Here is a 23618-nt window from a genome sequence, read left to right as displayed (position 1 = left end):
ATATATATATATATATATATATTCAGAAGCTCAGAGCTCTGACCAACCGGCTCAAATGAATCCCATACTTCGGACAATCATAACATGTAACTTACTTGTTTCTCCATAACGTTAACAAATTCAGTTCTGCCTTGTGAGGTCTACAATAAAAGAAAGAACTGAGTGATTATCTTGCATGTGGCCATCTGCCTTCAGCTTCTGTATGCTTGTTATTGCAGACAGACCGTATATACAAAAGCACTCTAAATTTGTAACTGAAGCCTTTGAAGCAATGACTGAAGATGGCTGTTTACCGATAGAACCTAGTTACTGGTTTTATAACTCAGTGAAAAGTTTTGTAAGCCGATTTTCTTCTCTTCAAAATATACCGAACTACTTGGGCTGAACAGAATGCCTGAAATCGAAATGGAATCATCTGGATTTTTAATCAGGTTGTGGATTTTATCCACGGAACTGTGTAAATTAAGCGTGTTGTGTCAAACTTTGTACATGTCAGCGAAGGATGTATGTGTTGGAGGGGGTTTTCTTAAGGTTTCTTGAGCAGAAACGTAATATCGGAGGAGATTTTGACCTTGATAGTGAGCCGCCTCCATTAGGTGTTTTAGCATTCACTGCAGAATATCGATGGACGTAGTCACATTAACGTGATATTCTCTGTACCGTAGAAGGGTGAACGCAAGTGTGATGCATAAAATGGTCCTACTCAATGTAAACTGTTTGCTTTAGTAACATTGTAATCTACCATCGTGGACATGTAAAAGTTTGGATGAATTCGTTCATATACCAGGGGAATTCTGAATCTATTTTGGCCGATCTGGTTGAAAACATTTTGAATTTTCCTGTTGGTTTATTTGATCTCATGTGAAAGCACAAAGAAAGCGTCCAAAAGTCCAGGAAAAAAACGTAGTCTTTCTAGCGAGTGAAATGTATGAATTTGTTGATACATATTCGACGTATATTCATCTGCGCACGATACTTACAATGTAGCCTATCAAATATGAGATTTTCGCATTTTTGTTTGTCTTTTGAAGGAATAAAAAACTTCGTTATTGTTTTCAGAGAAAAATTGCTTTATGATGACTCAATTTAAGATATTTAAGGTCTTTTCTAAACCTTTTTTCAACACAGTATGAAAATGGAAAACATATTTTGACGAATTAAGGATCATGTTCCCGTCAATCCAGATAGATACTGTGATTTATGAAAGAATACTGTATTTAAAGAGTCTAATCGATTATGTTTTTAACACCAGATTAGAACCAAGAACTTTTAAAATAATACCCTTCGGTGTATCACGTCATTTCTTAGATTCGCAATTCGGCAGTTGTGGACGAAAGGGCTTCCAAGAATGATGACCATTAATGTCCCCCACCCCAAATTAAACGATAACATAGTTCTGAATATGTTCAATGAGTTTCAAGCTTTACATTGTCTAAGATTAGCCCTCTGAAGCAAGTTTAGGACAAAAATAATCAGGTCAACCCAATAGTTTACTTGGTAGTAGCTGCTGGGGCGGAAGAAGTCTGTTTCAATAGTCCACTCAAGTAGCTGCACAAGGTGACATATCGGGTATATCTGTTAAGATATAGGGTTGTGCAGTGTCGTGTGATAAGACGATTAGAACTTTCATACGGCAGGTGTGTTAAATCCGCAATGAAGTAAATGGAAGTCAGTAAAGCTTCCAAGGATCTCTGAAGCGAGTCTACTAGCATCGTTGTCAGACGTGAGGAAATAGCCCTTTTGGGAAGGACACATTCAACGAAAAATAATTTTTCAAATGCCGTTTAATGGATTGCAAAAGAAACAAGACACTGTTTCTACTAGAAATTTGCAAACCACTCTGTTTTTTTGAAATGCGCACAGAAAACCAGCTGAATCTCTTGTGTATGATATGTTAAGCGTGTTAACTTGCTGTGTCAGGCTGCCTAATGTTTCAGGTGGTACGATTTTCGAGATATCGTGGTACATTTATAGAGGCTGAAGGTTGCCGAAGAGTTTTCAGCAACATTAGGTGAAGCGTATTACGACTATACTTTATCCCTTCCAACGTATTTGGCTGAATAACGAATCAGTGAACCCCAAGCTGCGAGAATGTCAGTCTAATTACGGTCGTTTACCCGTTGAAAACGTTACAAATGTCTAACATTCCAGCTAATTTCAAGCACCAGACATGCCAGTATCCCACACCTTTTACTGCAGTATAGAACCCGTCCACTGGAACGACGCACAGACTGCTTGTGCACTTCAGTTCATTTGTACTACAGCTTGAATTTGCCCGCTAGCAAGATCTGTTTTTACTATCTCTTCCGGAGTAAACCAAGCGAAACAGTGTGCAATGCTATTCAAGACGGGTTTTCCGGTTTCTGGAAGCGTATGTTTTGACAAACAAATTGGTCCTTCTTCTCTAATCAGCTTCTGATAAACGATGTCACTAGTAGTTTCAGACCACACACCCGATTGCTCTCTCATTAAAAACGGCCAGTAGGTGTGTGCGTCCTGTGAAAACTAGGTCTCTATAGTATGCTTTCATCTTCCATTGGGAAATCATGGTCAAATGGTAAAAATCCTTTCGGGAATAGGCTGCTGCGGTTAACTAATAAAAGTTACTTAGAAGGGATTTTAAACAGAGGATTGATCAACATAAAGAAAAAGCTAAAATGGTTAAGAGCAACCGGAAGTGTTAGTTGAGGCAGGAATAATTTGCATCAACTGTTCCGGTATGATTTTTTTCTGTAAAACACACAGGCAAACCTGCACTGGTGACTAGCGATTGATTTACGCATGATGGCAATACTCTAGAGAGAAGAAAACTGTCCTACTCGGAAGACGCGCTTACAAATACCATTATCTTTTGATCCAACAAGTTATTTGCTTTCAAGGAACATCAAAGTATTGAAGAACACGAAGTTGGAAACGCACTGATTGATTCGTACAAAACCACCGAGTGGTTGTCACATGGACCGAAAATCACAAAGAGCAGAGAAGCATCACGATAAATTCGGATTATAAATTTACGTTTCCATGTTTACTACCACCGTTTTTGACGATACCTTATTTCTGAGACTAGAAAATCGTTTCGGAAAGAACCTTGGGCTCTCTGGTTTCATTCTGCAAATACTGGTCTATAATATGTCTACTTCTAATGAACCTGTCCTACACATAGAGTTTGCAAAATGCCTAATGGTACTTCATGAAAATTTTTACTAGGAGACTTGTCAGCACAAACTCACTTCGAATTACAGATAGGGGGCCATGTGTGCTGTCTGACGATTTTCATAGGAATTCCAAATAGACATCAAGCCAAATTTTTATTGATCGAAGGTTTGAAGATGTTTGAGGAAAAGTTTGGTAACGATCGGTAGATTTATTGCTGGGCAACGTTTCGCTTTCGACACAAGCTTCTTCAGACCAAGTGACTAGGTTACAAGTTTGGTTGAGGTTTAAGGCGGAAGGAGAACCACTCGGCTAAATCAAGCTAAATCTGTGTTAGGTGTCGGTTAAGGGATTTTGTGTGTTAGGGTGGGTTTCCAAGTGCTAACTTGATGGCGAAACTTGAATGGATTTGGGTCCAGCTTAGGGTATAGTTCCTCCGGCTTGGTTCACGTGATCATCCCTCTTGAACGCTGTTTGAACTTTTCGTCCGTTTGTGTGAATGAGCTAGTGCTACGACAGTTGTGTACAGAAGAGGAGTTCTGTGACCTTTGGTCGGGTTTCACGGTCGGGATTTCACGCGCACTGACAACCCCGTAGTCACGTGTCAACTCGGTTTATCTAAGACCGCTCTCCACACGCTAACCAGTTCCACACCCTCGACTTTATTCGCACTATGATGCTTGGTAATTTCCACCGCCTTGGCTATTAGCCGCTGCGGTGCGAATCGCAGCCCCCTTATTAAAACTCCCACATTCTCTAGATCTATCTTACGTATTGTGTTTAGCGCATGTACCGGCATCGTTGAGTCTTTGATCACCGTTTGGTACTCTTCTGCATTCCTTGTTGATTTGTTTATCCACCTTATATACTCACCAATTCTGGTGTGCGACTGCATGGCGGTTTGTCCCATGTAAACCTTAGTCCGATCGTTGCAGTTTTAGGGTAACAGGCTGAACCACCATGAAATACGGAGGATTACCAAACGGTGATCAAATACTCAACGATGGCGACCACTTAATCGTTCGACCACGGTCACCTGATCAGCAGCGTGAATCTATGTAGCTAACTCCATAGTGAACCAACTGGTTCGTCCATTAGGATGATACATAGAAATTGAGTCATCCGCGTAAGAATTTTCTGGTTGTTAAGGTGCTGGACATTTCAACTGCATACGTTGGTCATATCATTCAATTGGAAAATGTTTGGGACCGATTGAGTAGTATTGATTTCAGAGAGTTTTGGTAAGCAATTGGTGGTTATATCACTCTTAGAGGGGGATTAAATTTTCAGCTTACTGAGAGACGTGACCGCGTTTGTCGACCTGCTTCAACTATTCTGACAAGTTTAAACGGAGATGAGGATAATTTGGAAAAACGATTCCTCTTATATGAGCTTATCAGCAGTCCGCTGGTCAACATAAGTGCTGTTTCGAATAATAGCCACTGAATTAGCTACGTTACCACGGTGACATGTTTTACTAAATTGCAGCAAGGAATGTGATCATAAGGACCTCGATAAATACGATCCACTGCTTCAGAAAATTTCCAAAAAATTTTGACTTCATTCCGTACCGTAAATGAGACACGTATGTATGATGAGCCGAATTATAAACCAAGTCTAGTTTACGAGAAATGCACCCATATGCAAATCAATTTAGTTTTCACGAAAGACTCACCTGAATCTCTCGTTTATGATATTCTACAACTGAATGTGCTGCACACAGGCCGTCTCATGTTTCGGTTGGCAGGATACTCGAGATAGCACAGTATATTTTCATAAGGGAAACTACTCACAAGGTTGCCGAGAACTCCTCGACCTTGTGAGTAGTTTCCTTCAAGTCTGGTTTAATTAAAAGAGGCCTGTGCCATGGAACACCAACTGAAACTTCGGCTAACGGACGTAGGATGATCTTACGGGGTAAGCTGATCTTGCTTTTGAATTCAACCCCCAAGAAAACCAAAACAATGGCCTTCAGTTATTTTATCTTGGGGTTGCGGGATGTTTCCTGGATAGCATCACAAATGTTGAATAAGTACTCCTCCAGAAACGAAGCATAAGCGGAGTATCTATCTTTGGAAGGGTCTGCATGAAATATTTCACTTATGGTCAGGATATACTGGAAAAATGCCGACTGATACTACCTGTATCAAGCGGGTCTCAATAAAAAACTTAATCTAACATGATGGACAAACAATGGGCGAATCGGGTCATGTTTCCTCGTAAACTTGAATTCTCAGTTATGACTGACTTCGGCGAATAAAATGTCTCAGAGTCACTCGGTTAAAAATGGATAAAAGCTTCCTAGAAATGCCTAAATATTCAAGATACAGGAGTTCCTTTGCTTTTAGCTTCAATTGTAATTGCAAAACAGCACTCGTCAGGGTACAATTTAAATGGATGTTCGGACCTTTTTTCTCTCATTCCGAGTGTTTTCTATCAACTCTGAAGGCGTGGCGAACGCATTTTAAATTATATTAATCAAAAGTGTTTCCGTTTATTAGCTTTAATCTTCGAAAAAATCTGTTTTGCTTTATTTCTCACTCTGTTGTCCTCATTATCCCTCACACGCATTCTGCGCCCCATATTAAAGACGACGATAAATCAATAATATTTCCTCCCTGTGCGCATGCGAACTGGCCACGACTTATTCTAAGGCTATTCAGTGGCAGGCATTAAAACATATAGGCAGAGTTTTCCTTGATTCATTGGTAGGTATTTCTTTTTAATGCTAGTGGCAAATTTAACTTAGAAACATCGAGCTAACGTGCCCGCTTCTCATGCATGCACAAGAATGTGATTGTTACTTTGTTGAATGTCGGATGCAGGAATCACTTGCTTTGAAGTCCACCAAAGGGTGAGCATACTGAATTACCCAGAATATATCGACGATGAATCATTCAATTCCGTCTATTACGTATGCAAATAATATGTTTAAGACAGAAGATTCATTCTGATGGGTTACGGAGCAGTTCCAAATGGTCTACGCAAATGAAGTAATGACCACCAGAATATAGGCCAGACATAACCGAAACAATTAGTAGAGTGTGACTGGGGGTATTTATACGTTTCTTAATAGGGTTAACATAATGACTGAACAGTTGTCGGAAAACTGGGCCACAGCAACTCTCCTTTGGTGATTCATTCGGATCTCGTCATTTTCTCCTTCAATCTGCTCCATAAGATGATCAGCGGAATTTAACGCGGTTAAAGGCTCACATATAGTCACTCTTATTCAACGAGTTCGACAAATTTAAAAAGTTTTCGTTTGGTTGCTTTACTGATTTGTGTTGGTCACCACAACCGCCAAAACTCACATCTTGTCCAAACGAACACACCCGTTTTCATCGACAATGTTGCCAACAATCATGCAATATTTTGCTACGTGTCATCTTGTTTTGTCTGAGTTTATGTGGGTTGACTAAGACCTTAATTTATAGGTCATATTTGTACAGACACCTAAGTGTGTATCGTATCCGTGTATATTTCGCTCAAATATATTGGTTTCATTAAAAGTAAGCAGCAGTAGTCGAGTGTGACGAGGGAAATTAAAGTGTATCTATCGTTTACAGATTAATATCTTATGTTACAACACATACATCTACGTAACCCCGCAGAGGTTAGGAACTAACCACATTTTCCTAATACAAAATGATGGGTGGCATCCTTCATCCTTTACGTGGTAAACCTTTGTGAATACTTTTATGCTTTTTCCGAAAAAGGCCGAAAACGTACGGTTAACATTTCAGGTACCAGGCCCTTAACTAATTTTGCATGGTAGAAAATAAAAAGCACCGAAATTCGTTCACCTCAAACACACACCCACTTGTTTGTACTCCAAATAATTCCTCGTAAAAAGTTAACCTTCATATAGAATTGTTCGTCCCTGTCAAAAAATATGGGTTTATGGAAAGAAATTCGAATAAAACAGCCTCGGAAGTCCTCATACTGTCTATTGTCGGGTCGCACGTGTCCCCGAATACAGACTAGGTAGTTTTTCCCATTGAAACTAGAACTCTGATTACCCGATATGTGCAATTTAAATGAGCAAATGAATCTAACCAAATTGTTGTCAGAATTTAATTTTGAGAGGCACCTCTAATACAGAAGATATGCTGCAAGAAAAGATCTTGTGGCACGCGATGGCTTCAAAGTGCAGGTTTTGATTAAGAAATAAACAGCTGTTTATTAAAATGGAAAGTGCTGCGTAACAAATTGACAGACCACAATATTGTTGAGTCTGATCGTACAAAAGTGCTTTTAAAGTTGCGAGAGCGACTAGAAATCATTGATTTTCTTCTACCATTCAGTAGTGGCCTTTGATATATGAAAATATGGTGCAATGTCTCGAATGTCCTCATTCTTAAGTATAGTTTTTAGATACGGCTTCATGCCCCTCGGAATATTTGGTGATGCGATTGATACCCGTTACTAGACTTTTGATTCAATGCTTCCTCCATTCAAGGTTTTTATAATCGTCTAACTGGCATGTCCAATAACACCCAAATACTTTTACCCTAGGAATTACGAAACCTTTTATTGCTTCCGATTACTGCCACAAGTCTACAACTTCCTGCAGTATAATCTAAACGTCATCCGTGAAAGTTAGCTGCCAGTCACACTGGTAGCATTTAGCAGCGCAGTGGGCACAGTGTCCATGACGGTTATATATATACAGGGGATTAATATTGGGATGAATAAAGCCTACTTGAATTGGATGACCTGTTATGTTTTTGTCAGCAGCGGTGTTGGTATCAGCTAGAATTTAAGTGTGATGACAGCCGAAGTCCTTTTAACCTTGTTATCATCTAAAGGGATATCCCATACGTCAGGATGGGGACCGGAAGTTGTTGAAAAAAATCCAGTTTATTGTTTGACCCGTTTTATAGAAACGGTACTGTATGACTTTATCTACAAGCTCCAAGATCATCGTTAAACAAATGAGTGTTTAATGGAACCAGTAAGCATAGACTACTCATGAATTTGCTGAAAATTCTTCAACACAAGCGGTTTTGACCTCCTTTGGGCTAATCAGGTAGGTACAGTCCCTATTTCGATATTTCGAACACCTGACCAAATAAAATCTCAGGCGGCTGGAGCATGACGTTTAGCTAAAGAACATCATAGACGAGAAATTCAGCTGGGTTTTCGGTAGGCCTCTTGTGAAAACCAAACGGGTACGCAAATGAGCGTATTTGTCAAATTTCGGACAATCTGGGCTCTAACAGAACATAAAGTAGACAAAAATTTGGGAATTCGATCTAGTTATGGATGGTGTGTTTGGTCCATGAAACCAGTAACTGTTAATCATATCCCATGACAATAACTTGAACCCCATTGTTAATTTACTGTTTGCTAAGCCGGATTCCTCAAAATGGAGAAATACGACGAGTCGTTATTGTGGACTCCCTCATAGAATAAACTCTTTCTGAAAGACGACTGAGTCCTAATTTTGGTGACTTCAGATGAACTGTAAAAACTGAAAAGTTTGTGGGAAGACCAGTTAGCAATTGGGTCTGTCCGAGGCCCATATATCGAAAAACAGGTATACTTTTCAGCTTGGACGCTATTTATGTACATAGTAACCATCAATATCGGGTTTTAGATTCTCATCCATCAACTTTTACAAGTCTCGGTCAACTCAAAACTGACTAGTTTTCCTTCTAAGCGTTTTTTGCCAAAAGTGAATAGTCTGCATGAATTTAGACTGACGGAACTGAACGTGACAGAAAAAAGATCACCAGAACAAAGATACCAGTCGTGCACAATATGGCTTTAAAGACACTTTCTGGAGAAACGAATGATTTGATAAATTCGCAGGGGAGCCAACAGCTAGTTCAATTATTCTCCTGTGGATGGTAAATAAGGTTGAGAAGCGGTGGACCACAAACATTTTCCGACTTAAGTTACCATGTGAAGAAATGAAAAAAAAAACTGTAGGCCATCATGTTTGAACGTGGTATGTCCGGATAGTGAAAACAAACGTCATTTGGTTAGCCGCAATCGATATCACATTGTCTGATCTCCTGTCGACATTCATCAGTGTTTCACTAATTGCTTCGCAAGTCAACGAAAATTTTATTGCTCAGTATAAAATCATTTTCACCTAGTGCTTAGTTGTAGATATAAAAACATTGCGACAAAATATTGGTGAATCTCTAGCGTGGCACAATCGGTGAGATAGTGGATAAGTCTTCTTTCTTTACTGGCACTCGCTCACATGGAAAATTGTTGCTGCGACTTGCTTGAGGTCGCACTCATCTGTGATGCATTATCAGACAGAAATGGAAACCTTTCTTCCGCCCTCACGTATAGGCTACTCAACCCACTTAATACAGTGGATTGGGAGTCTTAAACCTGTTTACACCATCTACCCCGATAAGGTTGTCAGACTTTCCACTTTCTCTGGGCATGCTTGTAATGCCAATAAAACAAATGTCCAAACAATTTTCTATTGATTGATGTGTAATACAAATTCCTCACCATGAGATTTTCTACAGCCTTTCTACGAACTACAAACATCTTAACAAGAGGTGATTTTGGAAAACTCACACTTTGTTCGAAAGAAATACGTATGAAAAGCTTTTATTCTCCTTTTTTCGTCTTTCACATACTTATTCTAACCCGTCTCCCCACCCCATCAATAATACTCCTTGGGGCTCATCGCTTTGGATTGATGACTGCGTTGGTCCTGAATACCTTTTTAGCAGCAAAATTCGTCTGTCTCACAATTTCTGGCTTATAAGAGCGTCCAAAGTACTCCTTCTCATGCAAAATAATGTCCATCAAGGGTACCCACTTTTTCCTCCACTATTTAATTTCCTGATCAGCGAGATAATGAGGCGAACATCGAAAATTTTTCAAAACTTTGGTTTTCAAATAGCTGCGTCTAAAAAATTGTCGGTCTGGAATAACAAGATTACGCCTTTTTCGTCTTCAAGCAGAGGAGGAAGGCGTATGTTTATGGATGGACTGACCAAAGTCGTCCCGTTCTTTGGAATGCAAGTTGTTTCTATAATATATTAACCTATGCTTCTGGACTCAGTCACTGAACATGGCACTTAGATTTTAAGAAGAGACTCAAAGTAGTGTGGCCTCTAAAGTATCTTGGAAGTTACATTAGTTCTAGTTGTAGTGTACCAGTCTCTAAGGTTAGGTTCATATCTGCTAAATTAGAGCACTATTGGCGGCAAAGTGACATTTCACTGAATCTCAAAGGACGTGTTTAATAGGCTACAGTATGAGCTGTTTTGATGTGTGGCTGTGAGAATGGTCTGTTCGGACAGCGGAACTGAGACGTCTTCAGGTGTTCGAGAATCGTTGTCCTAGGACCGTAGCTCGTGTTGGGTGATGTCAGAAAATCCCTAACGAGGCAGTTGGAGAATGAATGTTTGGTTGTTCAACAGGGATTTCCACTGAAGAATGTGCCCAGCACCAGAAGTTGCTTTGGTTAGACCATGCATTGCGCATACCGAACCATTGTTTTCCGAAGAAAGTTTTGTTTTCCACGCACAGTTTAAATCGGTGGAAGCAGAGAGGTGACCAAAACTTTATCTGGCAGGGGAGTATGAAGAAGATCACGAAAAGTCTGGGTGCCATCGTTGTGGCTCGCCTTCCAGGATGGAGTGTTCGAGATTCTCGCTGCGTCCTTTTGGAGATGCTGTAAGCGGTGCCTGCTAATCGATGTCGGTAGCGTTGTTGTTGTTGTTGTTGTCAGTTTCTATATTGATTGCACGGAAGCATTACTTTCGATCAGTGACGTTACGCTGTCGATGGCTACGATGATAACAGCACACCAGACGTTAGACTAATACTTCTCTGAAGAACAAGGCGGTTCGGTTTTCCAGATAAATATATAGCTCCATTATTATCATCATTTTACCTTCCTTCTTTTGATGCAAACTTGGAATTTCCTACTTTCCAATAAGAATCCACACTGTTTTTACTTTCATTTTAATGTCCTTCTATTGTTTTAAATGCCATTGAACCGGAAAAGTTTTTTTGCGAATCGATCCCGCACGTTGTTCTCATTTAGATAGCGGCTTAAGCTGACTAACTGGGTTTGTATGAGCCTACACCTGAGCAGGAAAATGCGCCTAGCATATAAGGTGAACCTACGTTAATTGTAGGGTCCAATAATAGAGAAATGTGGTTCATAGTTCGATGACAATGGTCGTTGCTTGGTAACCTTTTAGGATCTTGCCCGTTATTTCAAGCTGCTGATTTATCCACAGACTACCTGTAAGGACACAGCAGCGACGCTTGAATTTGGAGTAAACCATGAACAGTTAGCTTTTTTCATTAATCCTGGAGCTACAGCTAGATAGGCAAAAATCGGAATAAGTTGTTAGGAAGGGTGGTTAATCCACTTTGTCGCCACCGGCTTTAGCTTTGATAGTTCCTTCCAAAGAAAAATTCAGGAAGTTTACAGGTCAAACCTCAGTGGAGCTGATTGGTGCTTGATACCTTCAGACGTCAAAATACCAATGGATCCAGAGCGTTGAGGTCTAGCTCTCCGTTGTTGATATGAACGAAACTGATCGACATCGTTATTTCTAACAAAAAATGTTGCACTAACCTAAATAATTAGAGAAGAATTCTACTGCAAAATTTGAGTGGCAAATTCCTACAGACTCAGTGTTGCAGGAACATTCGCACACGCAACAAATATGAGTCAAATTTTTTGTGGAAGAATCCCACTGAGTTTTGCCTATCAAAAGATTTCATTGTTTACAGGGTGATTAAATTAATTGTTTGATCAATTACTTTGAATCTTGGGTTGACTAATAATTATTCCGAAAGAAATTTCGGGTTGGAAACCAAACGTTTCCATTTTGTAAAAGCCAAATGCTAACATGGATTGATTTTTGCCAGAAAGATATCAGTAATTATTGTTATATCTGTGTTTCTGATATGCACAAATAAACTGTTCTTCAAAATGCGAATTCTCACATTCACCACTTAGACAAAGATCCAGCAGACATCTTTATACTATGCTCTACTAGTTGAAATTGGCCAAGTAGGTGGCTAGATATATTTTATTTCAGAATGCTATAACCAAAATGTAAATGAATACCGCAACGCATGTTTTGAATTCAGTTTGTCTTTGGTTTTGCACATAAATTATTGCCCGAGTTTTCCTATAACCCTTTTGAATACTTCATGCTGTGTGAAAATGTTTACCTGCTGACACTATAAAGAAACTATGGAGTAAAGTTAATATATGCTAAAAGGCTGGAATGCACTGTGCTGCTGTTTTACCCTTATTAGAGATGTCTATAAGTGCGCATCTCACAAAACTCCAAGGAGTCTCGGACCCCGAATTTAGGGTAATAGTTTGAATATTTATTCTTCCACGATCGGCAAAACAACGGCGTGATTGGCTTATAATTCTTCAGGATGTAGCAGTACTCATCCTTTGGTTGCAGGATCTAAATCATGTGGTCACGCATGTTGACCGGACCGGGCAGCGACTATTCAGGGAGTTTTACTCATTTTGTAAAATTATTCTTCCCCTGGAATGCTGGGGCATCCACACTGTTGAGTTGATGGGATACCGATTGATGAAGCCATATGATTTGTAGACTGCCTTGCGAAGATGCTGAATACAAGTTGCACGAAACGTTTGGAGTAGAGTGGCAAACCCTCAATAGAACAAGGGATGGATGCGAAACGCCTAGGTACAGAGAGGGTATTTTTGCTGAACTCAATGGAGAAAATGCTTACGATAATTTGTCCCAACGCCTAAAAACGATTTTGCCTTTTCCAATTTCTGCACGCTTTTGGGGTAAACGTGCTGACTGTAGGAACTTTTTTTGGCAGAATTTTGCCATCGACAGAATCATCAAGTGCAAAATTAGTGTTTTGCACACTATGGGGCAATGAGTGTCTTCCGTCTTTCCAATGAGGTATCAGCATATTATTTTGCATGTTTTTTCGAAACTATAGATAAGTTTTCCTCGCATGAAAATCACATGACAAACTTGAAGCAATGCAGAATCAAAACCGAAATGCCTGCTAACTTGTGTATTGCTGATCACGTCATCTATTGATCAAATTTCGATGACGAAGTCTATTTCTTGTATAAATAGGTGTATTTCGCCTATTTCCTATCCAATTTTAGCCACCTTATCTTATTTCCTGTTGGCTGACGAATTTTAGATATTTAGATCTTATATCCAAATATCTACACTTACATCATGAATACAGACGTCTATCTAATGCCAGTTTAAGTTGTCAGTGGCCAGATAAGGTAAGAATGTTCAAGTCCTCTAATCGGAGGAGGTGCTATTAGGTAAGAATATTAAAATACAGGGTAGTGGATTTTTAGTGATAGATTGAAATTCAGTTGCCAAGCAAGAACGCTAACAGACAATATTCTGTGAATTCGATTCAGTCGATGACCAGCTTTTACTTTCGACATATGTACCAGAAAACTTTACGGTATCCATCATTGTTGGAAATCATGTGTAGTGCGAGCGGACAAATCACCTCACAGTTCCAAGTACGGTTTATCTAGCGAAATCAAGCTAGGTAGTATCAATGAGCAGGGTAGTGAACTCTCAGTCAGACCATATATATCCCAAAAAACTTGAACAACATATTTCATAGCAGGTGATTTAATGCTTCGCTTCAAAGTTGACCAAAGCCAAGTAACCTTGTGACATGATTTTGTTTCGCAACAGGCGGTTTGTAATTTGTCGGCTTATTTTCACGAACCATAATGCAACTACGTACCGTTTGTCCTAAAGTGCGTATGGAGACAAAAGTGGTTTTACGGGTGGCAAAAAATTTTAAAGGAGAAAATTGTGTCAATTGTTTAGGGTGATAAATTAATAACAACGTGGGATACGACAAAAGCATTCCCGATGTATAGTTTTGAGCTGCAAATCTTGGATGAACATGCCGCAAGCCTATTCGCGGTCACTTTTTATTGGTCATATATACACTTCGCAGTCCGCTGAACAGAACGGCGCACCAGTATCTAGAACGCAATGCATATGATAACTAACCATTTCTATTAGTTTTAAGATTAGTTTTCATAATTGCGTCGAGTGCAATTGTCCCAAGTCAATTATTTGATGAATCCCTTCCCAAACATCCCTTGTATGTAACGCTCTGATAGTGCTTGTGCAATGTGACACGAGAGGTCTAGGTTACCAAAACTTTTGTGCAGTGGGCATCATGTTCTCTCAGGTAGGGCAAAGTTTAAGTTTTATCCCTACTTTTTCATGATTTGGCTTATTTGGCTGAGAAAATTGTTTAATTTGAAACCCTGTAGGGGCCGTTGGTGTTATTTGTGGGAATGGCTTACGAATCTGCGCAGAGAGAGATTTCCTACGTCGGTGGTTAACAGCAACTTTTTATCACACCACTTAACACCATTTTTTCTATCAGACAAAGTAAACATCAAGGTTCGCAAAGACAACGTTCTAACAGTGTAAATTTGGCATTGTGGGTATTCGACTATTAGACTTCATTGAGTGTTTTATCAACACTTGTGACTAGCGGGATACTCTTTAAAAATAAGACACGAGGAGGAGCTGCTCTTAAGTAACGTCCACTAGTGAGCATTCTTCTTGAGAGCGTTCTTAGATTGAAAAAAAGTTGTTGCGATCCGTGAGAATACGGTCAACTCAAGAGCCCTTAGGACCAAGTTACGAGATCAATTAGGAAGAAGTTTTGTCGCACTACATTCATCCTAAAACTAACTGCTATAGAGAGATTTATATCAGTGTGCGGCTAGTTTCACGCAGTAATTTGTTTTTGGCTATATCTGTCTGATATGCATGCATTTGCGCTTGTCCATACTACCGCCCTGCTGATTTCTATCCAGCTCTCACAAAGAAACCGGGCGTACAGTGAAAAAGTTTTTGCTTTAAGCTGCCTCAACGAGATAGCACGCCTTTTGCTGCTGATATGTTGTCAGATGAAAATGTAATGAAAACGCGTCGTGACTGATTTTGTGACCATTGCTTGTTAATTGTATCTTTCACGAGTCACTTCCTAAAGTTATCGTTTATTGTTGCGACAATATTTTGATGTATAGATATCAAATTTAGTGCAAGCAATTAAAATTCAACGAAACTATCCAAAAACTTCGTTTTGGAAGTGCTTGGTAAAGAATTAACATTTTATAACTGGGTAACGTTTCGCTTTTGACACAAATGCTTCATCAGGCCAAGCTTCTGTGTTAAAAGCGGAAACGTTCCCACTTACAAACTGCCAATTGTGTACCAAGCCATTCTAAAACGATGACTTCTTAACCGGTTCCAAACCTTTTCAAATATCCAAGAATTTATTTTCATAACAACAGTCTATACCACTGTTATACTTGGCTACAATGCAAAGCGAATTTGTTCCCTCGAAGCAACAGTGGTCCGTCGTTTGTCTTCCTTATTTGTACTGGTGGGAATTTGCTCTCAAAATTAGGTTTGGTTACTAGAAATACAGATCCATCTCTACCTCCCTATTCTTGCAGAGAAAAAAAACTTGTCAACGGCTTCAGGCTCAGAGAGCGATGAAATTGACTGTATGGCCATTTAAAGCAGCGTCAAAATGACCTCTATTCGAGTGGTGACAGAACACTTGCAACCGTATTGCCGTACTTGCAGAACTCATTGACGATCATCTGACTGTTCACCAGTGAAGTCCAACATAACTAATAAATTTTTAACAAATGGCCAAAGTAGTACCATCCAAACATTGTGATTACGATCGTTTTAAGAAATAAAGATGACGTAATCTGGAGATATCTTCACGAGTAGTTGGCTAAGGATTTATCGGACGAAATGACTTGCGTGTCTATCTGCATCTCAAGCATTTTTTTCGCTATGAATTAAGTACTGCTGCTATACGATTCTTCAAGAAAGAAGTCAAAATTAACCGCAAGTTCAACAGCTTAGCGAGAATTAAGTCCTATGATGTCTTAGACTCAAAGATGTCGAAACGAGTTCATCGCCCGTGAAGTGCGTTGATGGATTGTAGTTTTAAATAAGTGAAGTTTTTGGTCTAGCATAAACTAAAGTGTTTGTTATTAGTAGAGGTCCATTCTATTCATTTCTTTTGTGCATTGTGATGATAATATTCAACTGTGTCTATGGGTGTACCATCAAACTACTCACGAAACCACACTTGAAGTAATGGGATCGTAAGGGTTCATGAAAATAAATAAGAACAAGATTATAGGTCAGTGCGATGACCTGATAGTCCATTTGTTCCAATTTTTTTGGAGAGAACAACGCTACGGTGCACAGAATTATGAGGACTTACTCCGAGCATTTCCTGAAGTTCAGGGTCAAAATTTTGCACTTCTTGGTACCTAAAAAAGAATCTAATGTAAGACTCAACGAAAACATTGTAGGTGATATATTTATGTCAAGCAAGGGAGCAGTCACATTCATGGGTTTTAGACGTTTAAACTCTCATCTATGTGGTTACATCTTGTTTGTAGTGATCTTCTTTGCAATCAAATACGTTTCACCTATTAATAATAATAATAAATGGGTGTTTATGTTTCATATACTCACCGCTGACCAGGTCACCTTATTCTTAGGCGCAACGCACTGAGAGTGACATAACTGTTAAGAGTATTTATGAGCCACGCAAAGAGAATTTAATAAAATCAATGTACTGACTTCAGATAATCATGAACAAGGAACTTCTGTCTAAAATGCTGTCTAACTGGCACGGAGACCTAAGTTGCACTGGAGCACACATTAGAAATCTGTGACTGGGTAAAAGCTAAATAGCAAAAGTAAGCGTAATATTGTTATTGTCGTCGTCAGCATCTCTGTAACACTATCCGGTTAAACAAGTAGGCTATGGTTGATGCGGCAACACATAGCGTGATGAATGGTTTAGGATCGGTTGCGCGCAAGCTAATATGTTTGGACCTTTAGGAAAAGGAAAATAGCACGACATGGGTATTTACACAATTTTGGAAGTTATAAATGTTTATCTTTGTCACTTTTTACTCCAGTGTTCTTACAAAAATGACTCATTTTGAATTTGGCGTGATAATCTAGAATGATCTCCCATAGAACCAAGAAACACTCACTCGGCAAGAAGAAACGCCCTCAAAGCTGCACTTTGATATGACGAAAAGTTATCCCACTTTGTCGTACGGGCAACATTGTTCCAGCAATATACTGGAGAACTTGCAAACGAGAGTCGGCTCTTTGCTTATCACCCCACTTATCCATAGATCATTTTGGTGGCAAAAATTCCTCTCAGCGATCAATTACGACAAGGTTGACCTTGCTTAATCTGGTTTGTCAACTACTGTAAATTTGTATTTATGAGCAGGCAGGCGAACCACTCACCATTACCACGGTTTCTTTTTTCTCTTTCACTACGATTGCTTTTTTATCAATTATGCCTGCAGTGTGAATAAATCTTCCATTAAGTTAAGCCTTTGTAATGAAAAACCGATTTCAAATTTGAGTTAGTCACAAGACACCGTACAACAGGAACGTAATTAGGCTCTCTTGGTTTTGTTTCTGGAAACATGATTACGTATTGATTGTCATTGTCATCATCATCATTGTCAGCTGGAATAACCGCTTAATCGTCGTACAGTGGTTTTAGCTGCCACAGTTTCGTTCACCGATGATTCGGGGAGGTGGGGTAGATAGCTGCGCATTGGAGGCGGAAGCTGACAAATCAGTGCGTAAATACGGCACTGTAGGTTGACTGTTAGGTGGAGGAATTGGGAAAGTAGCTGTGCACTGAAGGCAATAGCTTGGATGCATGAGCGCTACTGAGGGTGCGACTGGGCCATGTCTGGCTATGTTTGTAACCATTGATATGGCCAGTCTCGGATTATATAAGTCTATTTAACCGTCAACCAATAAACGCATGTCTTCGAACTTAGGCACCATTTACCGCGGTTTATCGTATGGTATATTTGGTGAAGTAATAATTAACTAAACTCACGCATCATCATGTCGTCTGACTGTTTTTCTACAGTACCGAAGCGATTTTGCTTCGCGCAGATATTGTACTCCATAAGATCTTGTAGCCTCTTTGATAACATTGCTTAACGAAGCCTCATCTTCACCTGAATTCGTGTTGATAGCACATTAAACCATCTGGATCATCCATATTCAGTACTCGTCTTCACTGAAGGTCGGCACTTGCTAGTTATACCTCCGAGAAATGCGATTCCTTACTGCCGTCATCAACCGTCCAAACACGCAACCTTCATTCCCTTCGTGTTCTTTAGGGAAGAGCAACATGAGACATGTTCTGTGTCTGCCTTGTCCCCTTTTGAAAACAACATATTCCAGATTTTAACGCACTCTTTTTCTGGATAAACGCAACCCACAGTGGTCATCAATCCAACTTTCTAGGTATCAGTTTACTGAACCCTCTTAAATTTTCCAGAAAGCATCAGGATTAACTGCTTAATAATTGACCAAATGCCTCCTTTGATAGGTTCATTTTAGGTGTTGCCTATCTGATAGTTACGCGTAGTCTTTGTACATCGATACTTCTTCCGGTTTACATCCCAAGGCTGAAGACTTACATAAGTTTTTTCCTACCGATTTAAGGAGCTGTCGTTTAAATGACTTTGGAGGTAGCACTTGAAATCAAATAGTACCTATCATCGGCAAAAGTAGTTTAAACAGAATTCAAATAAAGATACTACCTCCGAAATATGACATTAGCTTGTTTTTACCAAAATGGGCTGTATAGTTCTCATGGTCGGTTTCCTCCAGGATAGTATATCTAAACAAAGGTAGATCAATCAGGTGACAGCTGATCAATCTGCTGAGCTTGGTACTTGGCTCGCAAGCACCTCGTTGCCCATGCCTGTAGGCATTATTCGTTGGGTTTTGTGTAGTTTTGTTGCCATTTACGATGTTTCTGAATCCATACAGTTCGCGCGTACTCAGTAACTATCCATTCACTTTTTATTTCTGAGGATTATGTGTTTCTATGGAACTGAGGTATGCAGAAAATAGCACAACGGTTCTGCGCGAAGGATAGCTGAACGGTTTTCGCCTAACGTGCCGAGAATGTCACATCTGATTAGGTGAATATGTTCTTTATTGGTTACAAATCCAATCGATCCCACAACTGCTATGTGTAATTTATGTAACAAGTTGCACATGCTTGCTTGTCAATATTCCCCGATCAAACATGTTGGGCCTTATATTGGCCTACTAGAGAGCAATCCAAAACAGATGCTTTAGCAGCTGAACACCGTAGGAACTATCGGAATTGAGCGCTCGATCACGAACGAGAGTCTGTTTGGACTGAGGCAAAACATAATCTGAATGTTACAAGCAGAAACCCTGTAAATCACTTATTAAGATCCATGAGAGCTATCTGGGAATAAACGGCCGATTCGAAAGGGCGGGTAGCTTGAGAAGGTGAGGTTTCACGATACTAATGCCCGGTTACGATACCGAAAAACCTCCCACTTTTGTGATTGGGAAGAATTAGTCGTGAAATTTTCGCACCATTGCATTACTCAATCACTCATTTGCACCTCTGAGATATAGCAAACAATGGTTTCGCGTACACTGCCCATGTCCGCGGAGGCAGTGCCATTTGACAACAGCACACCACCAGCTAGTTCACTGAATGACCACATTATTTATCGATCTATCCTTCAATAACCTTTCATCATAGGCTGTTTCCGTTTCAATATGCATCATGCTGCTCATGAGGATTGTGGACATTTGAACGTTACATGTTCGGTAGCTATGAAATCAGTGATGATTAGATTTTTCAACGATATATATGTATGCATATTGAGAAAAGAGAGGCCGAATTCGCCCCGGTGATTAGAGGGAATGAACGTGTCTAGGGGTTTTTTTTGGCAAAGAGTGAACCAAACCAGTCATTTATGCTATGGTTGGGACTTGAAATACAGTAGATAAATGTTTCCTAATTAACCTACCTGCCATGTAGTAAGGCCGGTACACAAGTTTTCATTACTTCCTTTACGCGACTTGATGATATCTCATCCAGTTCTTCTGCGGTACGCACATCATTGTCTCGTTTCTGGGTGGAATGTTGGTCGTAGTCCTCAGCCTCTGCTTTATATACTGGCTGGTCCCCGTAAGTACCGTATTCGGAAGCTGAACTATCTCCGTCATCATCTTCAACGGATCTTTCTGAGAAGCTTCGTTTTTGTTCCGTAGAGAGGCTGTCTTCTGCAGGTCTGTTGCCACCAAAGCGTTCTTCTTCAGCCTCTTTGGCAGGTTCGAGTGTTGGGGACAGTCCTCCCTTCTTGCTCAACTTTCGCTCTTCAGGCTTATTTCTGGATAAATTAGTTTCATCCAAGCTCATTGCTCTGCTCAGCGCGACCGCACTTGGTGGAGGTGGTCTAGGAGGCCTCGTACCAGTGTGTGTACTTTGACGGCGAAGTGACTTATCAGTCGCACTTTGTTCCCCTTCATTGAATGGGTTGACGTGCACAGTTTGTGCTTCAAAACTTGTTCTCTCTTGGTCCGGCTTCGTTGCTTCCTTTTGACTCAGTGTGCCATGAACAACATGTTCCAATTTCGTTATCGATGCTTGTTTTAAATTATCAAGCCTTCCACCCAAATCGAGCTTCTGATTCATTTCGGAGACCAAATGACTGGTCTTCACATTCATTGAATCTAACAACTTTCCAGGTGTAGAAAAAATGGAATTAATGCCTCCAGTGTTCTCACTGGTTTGAGCCGACTCATGAGTTGATGGTGACTTTTCAAAATCGGTCGAAAGACGCCTCAAAAAGTTTCCAAAACTCATGACTTCAGAACTAACCCGGATTTTCTAATGGCCCGTCCAAACCGTCTCCACCATGAGGTGGATATTGACAACCCAAGTGGGCTCAGAACCATCTCAGCATGCAACATTATTTGATAGCTTCCTACGGCCAATCAACCAATCAAATATCCGCAGTTTGGCTGACTGCCTCGTTCGAGAACCGGTCGATACACACCCTCGGTATTAAACGGGGGTAGAAAAATGCAACCTAATCAATGGAGTACGGGATGCATACGAACACATTTGAGAAATGAAGCGACAGTGTTGTCTGCCTTTTACCAGACCAACCACTAAGTCGTTGGGAGTGTTGCTCCACACAAACTTCGCCGAATGCGAGAACTGCTCTTCGTGCAACACAACAGTCCGCCATTTTACCCAAAACTTACAATGGCCGATTCCTTTCTTTATGTGTTTATTGGATAGTTTTCTAATCTTTATCCTACTAAAATATCCGTGGTCTGTTTTATGGACTTACTTGACATGGTCAGCATCGTTTATATTCAGAAATCCTTTAAACCCAATTAAAAACCCCATAGAAGTTGAACGATCATGCAAAATCATATAGCACCATTTCAACGTGTGTTTTGGTCACATTACTATGAATGGCTTCCTAGATCAACTGAGCGAAAAAATTTTGTTAGCTACAGTGCAAATTATGGGTAATTTAATAGCTAATTGGTATTCAGTAATTCATCATCATCATCATCATCATCCTCATCATCATCATCATCATCATCATCATCATCATCATCATCATTATCATCATCATCGACAAGCATACATCAGTGTTCAATACCGGTACTTCGCTGCCGTAATCCGGATTTAATGATATGACTTACTACGAAGAATTCAAAGGTAGCTGTAATCTTGACAATAATTCCTTCCTACTGGTTAGGAAGACCACATTCATTGTCACACTGCTGTTCTCAAATTTGAGTTCCGTTTGTCCGAACTGGTTCAACCAAGGACGCTAAACGTAGGAGCAGTTTGAAAGCCTACTAAGAATTTCCATCAATAGTGACCTTACCTTTAAGTCCCTGATTACGAGTGATCTGCCTCTACATCATACCACTTTAAAAATTTTTGTCGGTTCTGAAAGGAGATGCTTCAATACCAATATACATCTGGTTTTCAAACTTGCTAGTAGTGTATAGCAACCGAAAAATGCTTGCTGGCTTCCGTTCAATTCGGTTTAGTTCAGTTGGGATTTTCAGCTCAAAAACCTTTGCACCGAGATGAAGTGGTTCTAGGTGCTACAGCTTCATCGACGGAGGGTAAGGAGAATGATGGAATGAGAGTCACATTTTGAAGGCAGCGGTCCAATCAGTTCACTGACGTCAGATACTTCTTTTTGTCCGATGTTGCGGGGAATGAGACCTAGGCGATAAAAGCCACAACTTTGATGCAAGACCGTCAGCGGTTGCTTGTAAAAACCATTTCAGCCAGAACCAGTAACTGCTGGTTTGTCTCGTCCCGCGGTCCCCCCCCCCCGCCAACACCCGAGAGACGGCATTTACCAAAGCGAATGAGTTGACTGGTAATGGCTTTCATGCTTCATGACCGCCCCTGGGTCGCCTCCACGTGACACAAAGCTGGGGGAAGAGGACTCTTCGGGGCAAACGGTACTCCGACCCATAAAGCACGTGATCTGACAAGCGCAGCCTGTTGCGAGTGACTAAATGATCTTTCTTCAAACACACCTGGCACACTTGAGCGTTACTGATCTGATGTTCCCATCGGACTCGCGTAATGCTCTGCTACCGATGGTCAAAGGTAGCAGTACTTCGAAGGTCGTCCAAATGCAGCAGTCAAATCTCCGATCCATAAAGTAGAACATACCGAACCACAGCATTCTACGCTGTATCTTCGACAGCCAAACGCTAGCCTGGTCTTCCCAATTTGGGAATAGATTTCGTCTTTCACCAGACGGCCTGACCTGTGCGACTGCTCAGACAAACTTATCTGCTACATGGATCGGTTTACATGCATGCATGGATTCTGCGTTTGATCCTACATAGTTTTGCAGCAGTATTTTACGCTTTAGAGAAGCAAAATGCATCCCTAGCTGCGCAGTAGAATCACTTAGCCGTTTAAAATCATTTGCATTTCTAAGGGGTTTGACCCTAGAGGAGTAATATCATTCCTGAATAAACGACCGCGGATGATTTCGATCCCCGGGGTGCTAGAAGCGTGTGAAGGAAATTCAAGCAGGATATCAAATATGAGGTTTAAGAGAAAGGGCGACACAGAGTATTCTCGCCCGACACTACTGGATGTCGTGAACTCAATGAAACTTATGCCATAGACACGTATGCTCCCACGGGAGGGGGCGTATATGGAAACTCTTCATCGCCAGACAACACCACAGGTTCTGACGATCACCGGAGTCAAAAGCAGATTTGATATCAAGAAATAAGATCATTGTCGGTCGTCGGAAAAAAGAGCACAGTTTCAAAACTTACCGCGAGGGGAAGATATGATGGTTGCAACTCAAGCAGGGCGAAGCTCAGTGCGAAACTTTCGATGGTGGATCAACCTGTGTAGCATAATGTCAGAGAATATCCTGAAAGCTACTGCCACTAGACATAACCGCAAGTGTTTCCGTAAGATGTCCTTGTAATCCTTTTTCAACATGAGAATCACTGTTGAAGCGCTCCACTCTGTGAGGATTTTCCCCTAATTCCATACCTTCTGAAGTA

General features: G+C 40.4%; 1 protein-coding gene across 1 annotated transcript in view; it reads right to left on the bottom strand.

Moving 5' to 3' along the window:
- Window positions 1-20959, bottom strand: part of T265_09148 (hypothetical protein) — a gene marked incomplete at both ends in the record, with an annotated part of 42058 nt that extends 21099 nt beyond the window's left edge. Inside the window, 3 exons of the mRNA XM_009175150.1 lie at window positions 96-140; window positions 16423-16471; window positions 20063-20959. Coding sequence (XP_009173414.1) covers window positions 96-140; window positions 16423-16471; window positions 20063-20901 — 933 coding nt within the window. The remainder of the gene's footprint in view (window positions 1-95; window positions 141-16422; window positions 16472-20062) is intronic.
- Window positions 20960-23618: the final 2659 nt, after the last annotated feature.

Source organism: Opisthorchis viverrini, assembly GCF_000715545.1.
Source record: "Opisthorchis viverrini unplaced genomic scaffold opera_v5_258, whole genome shotgun sequence".
Classification (NCBI taxonomy): Eukaryota; Metazoa; Platyhelminthes; class Trematoda; order Opisthorchiida; family Opisthorchiidae; genus Opisthorchis; species Opisthorchis viverrini.
This window is presented reverse-complemented; position numbering and strand designations above follow the sequence as displayed.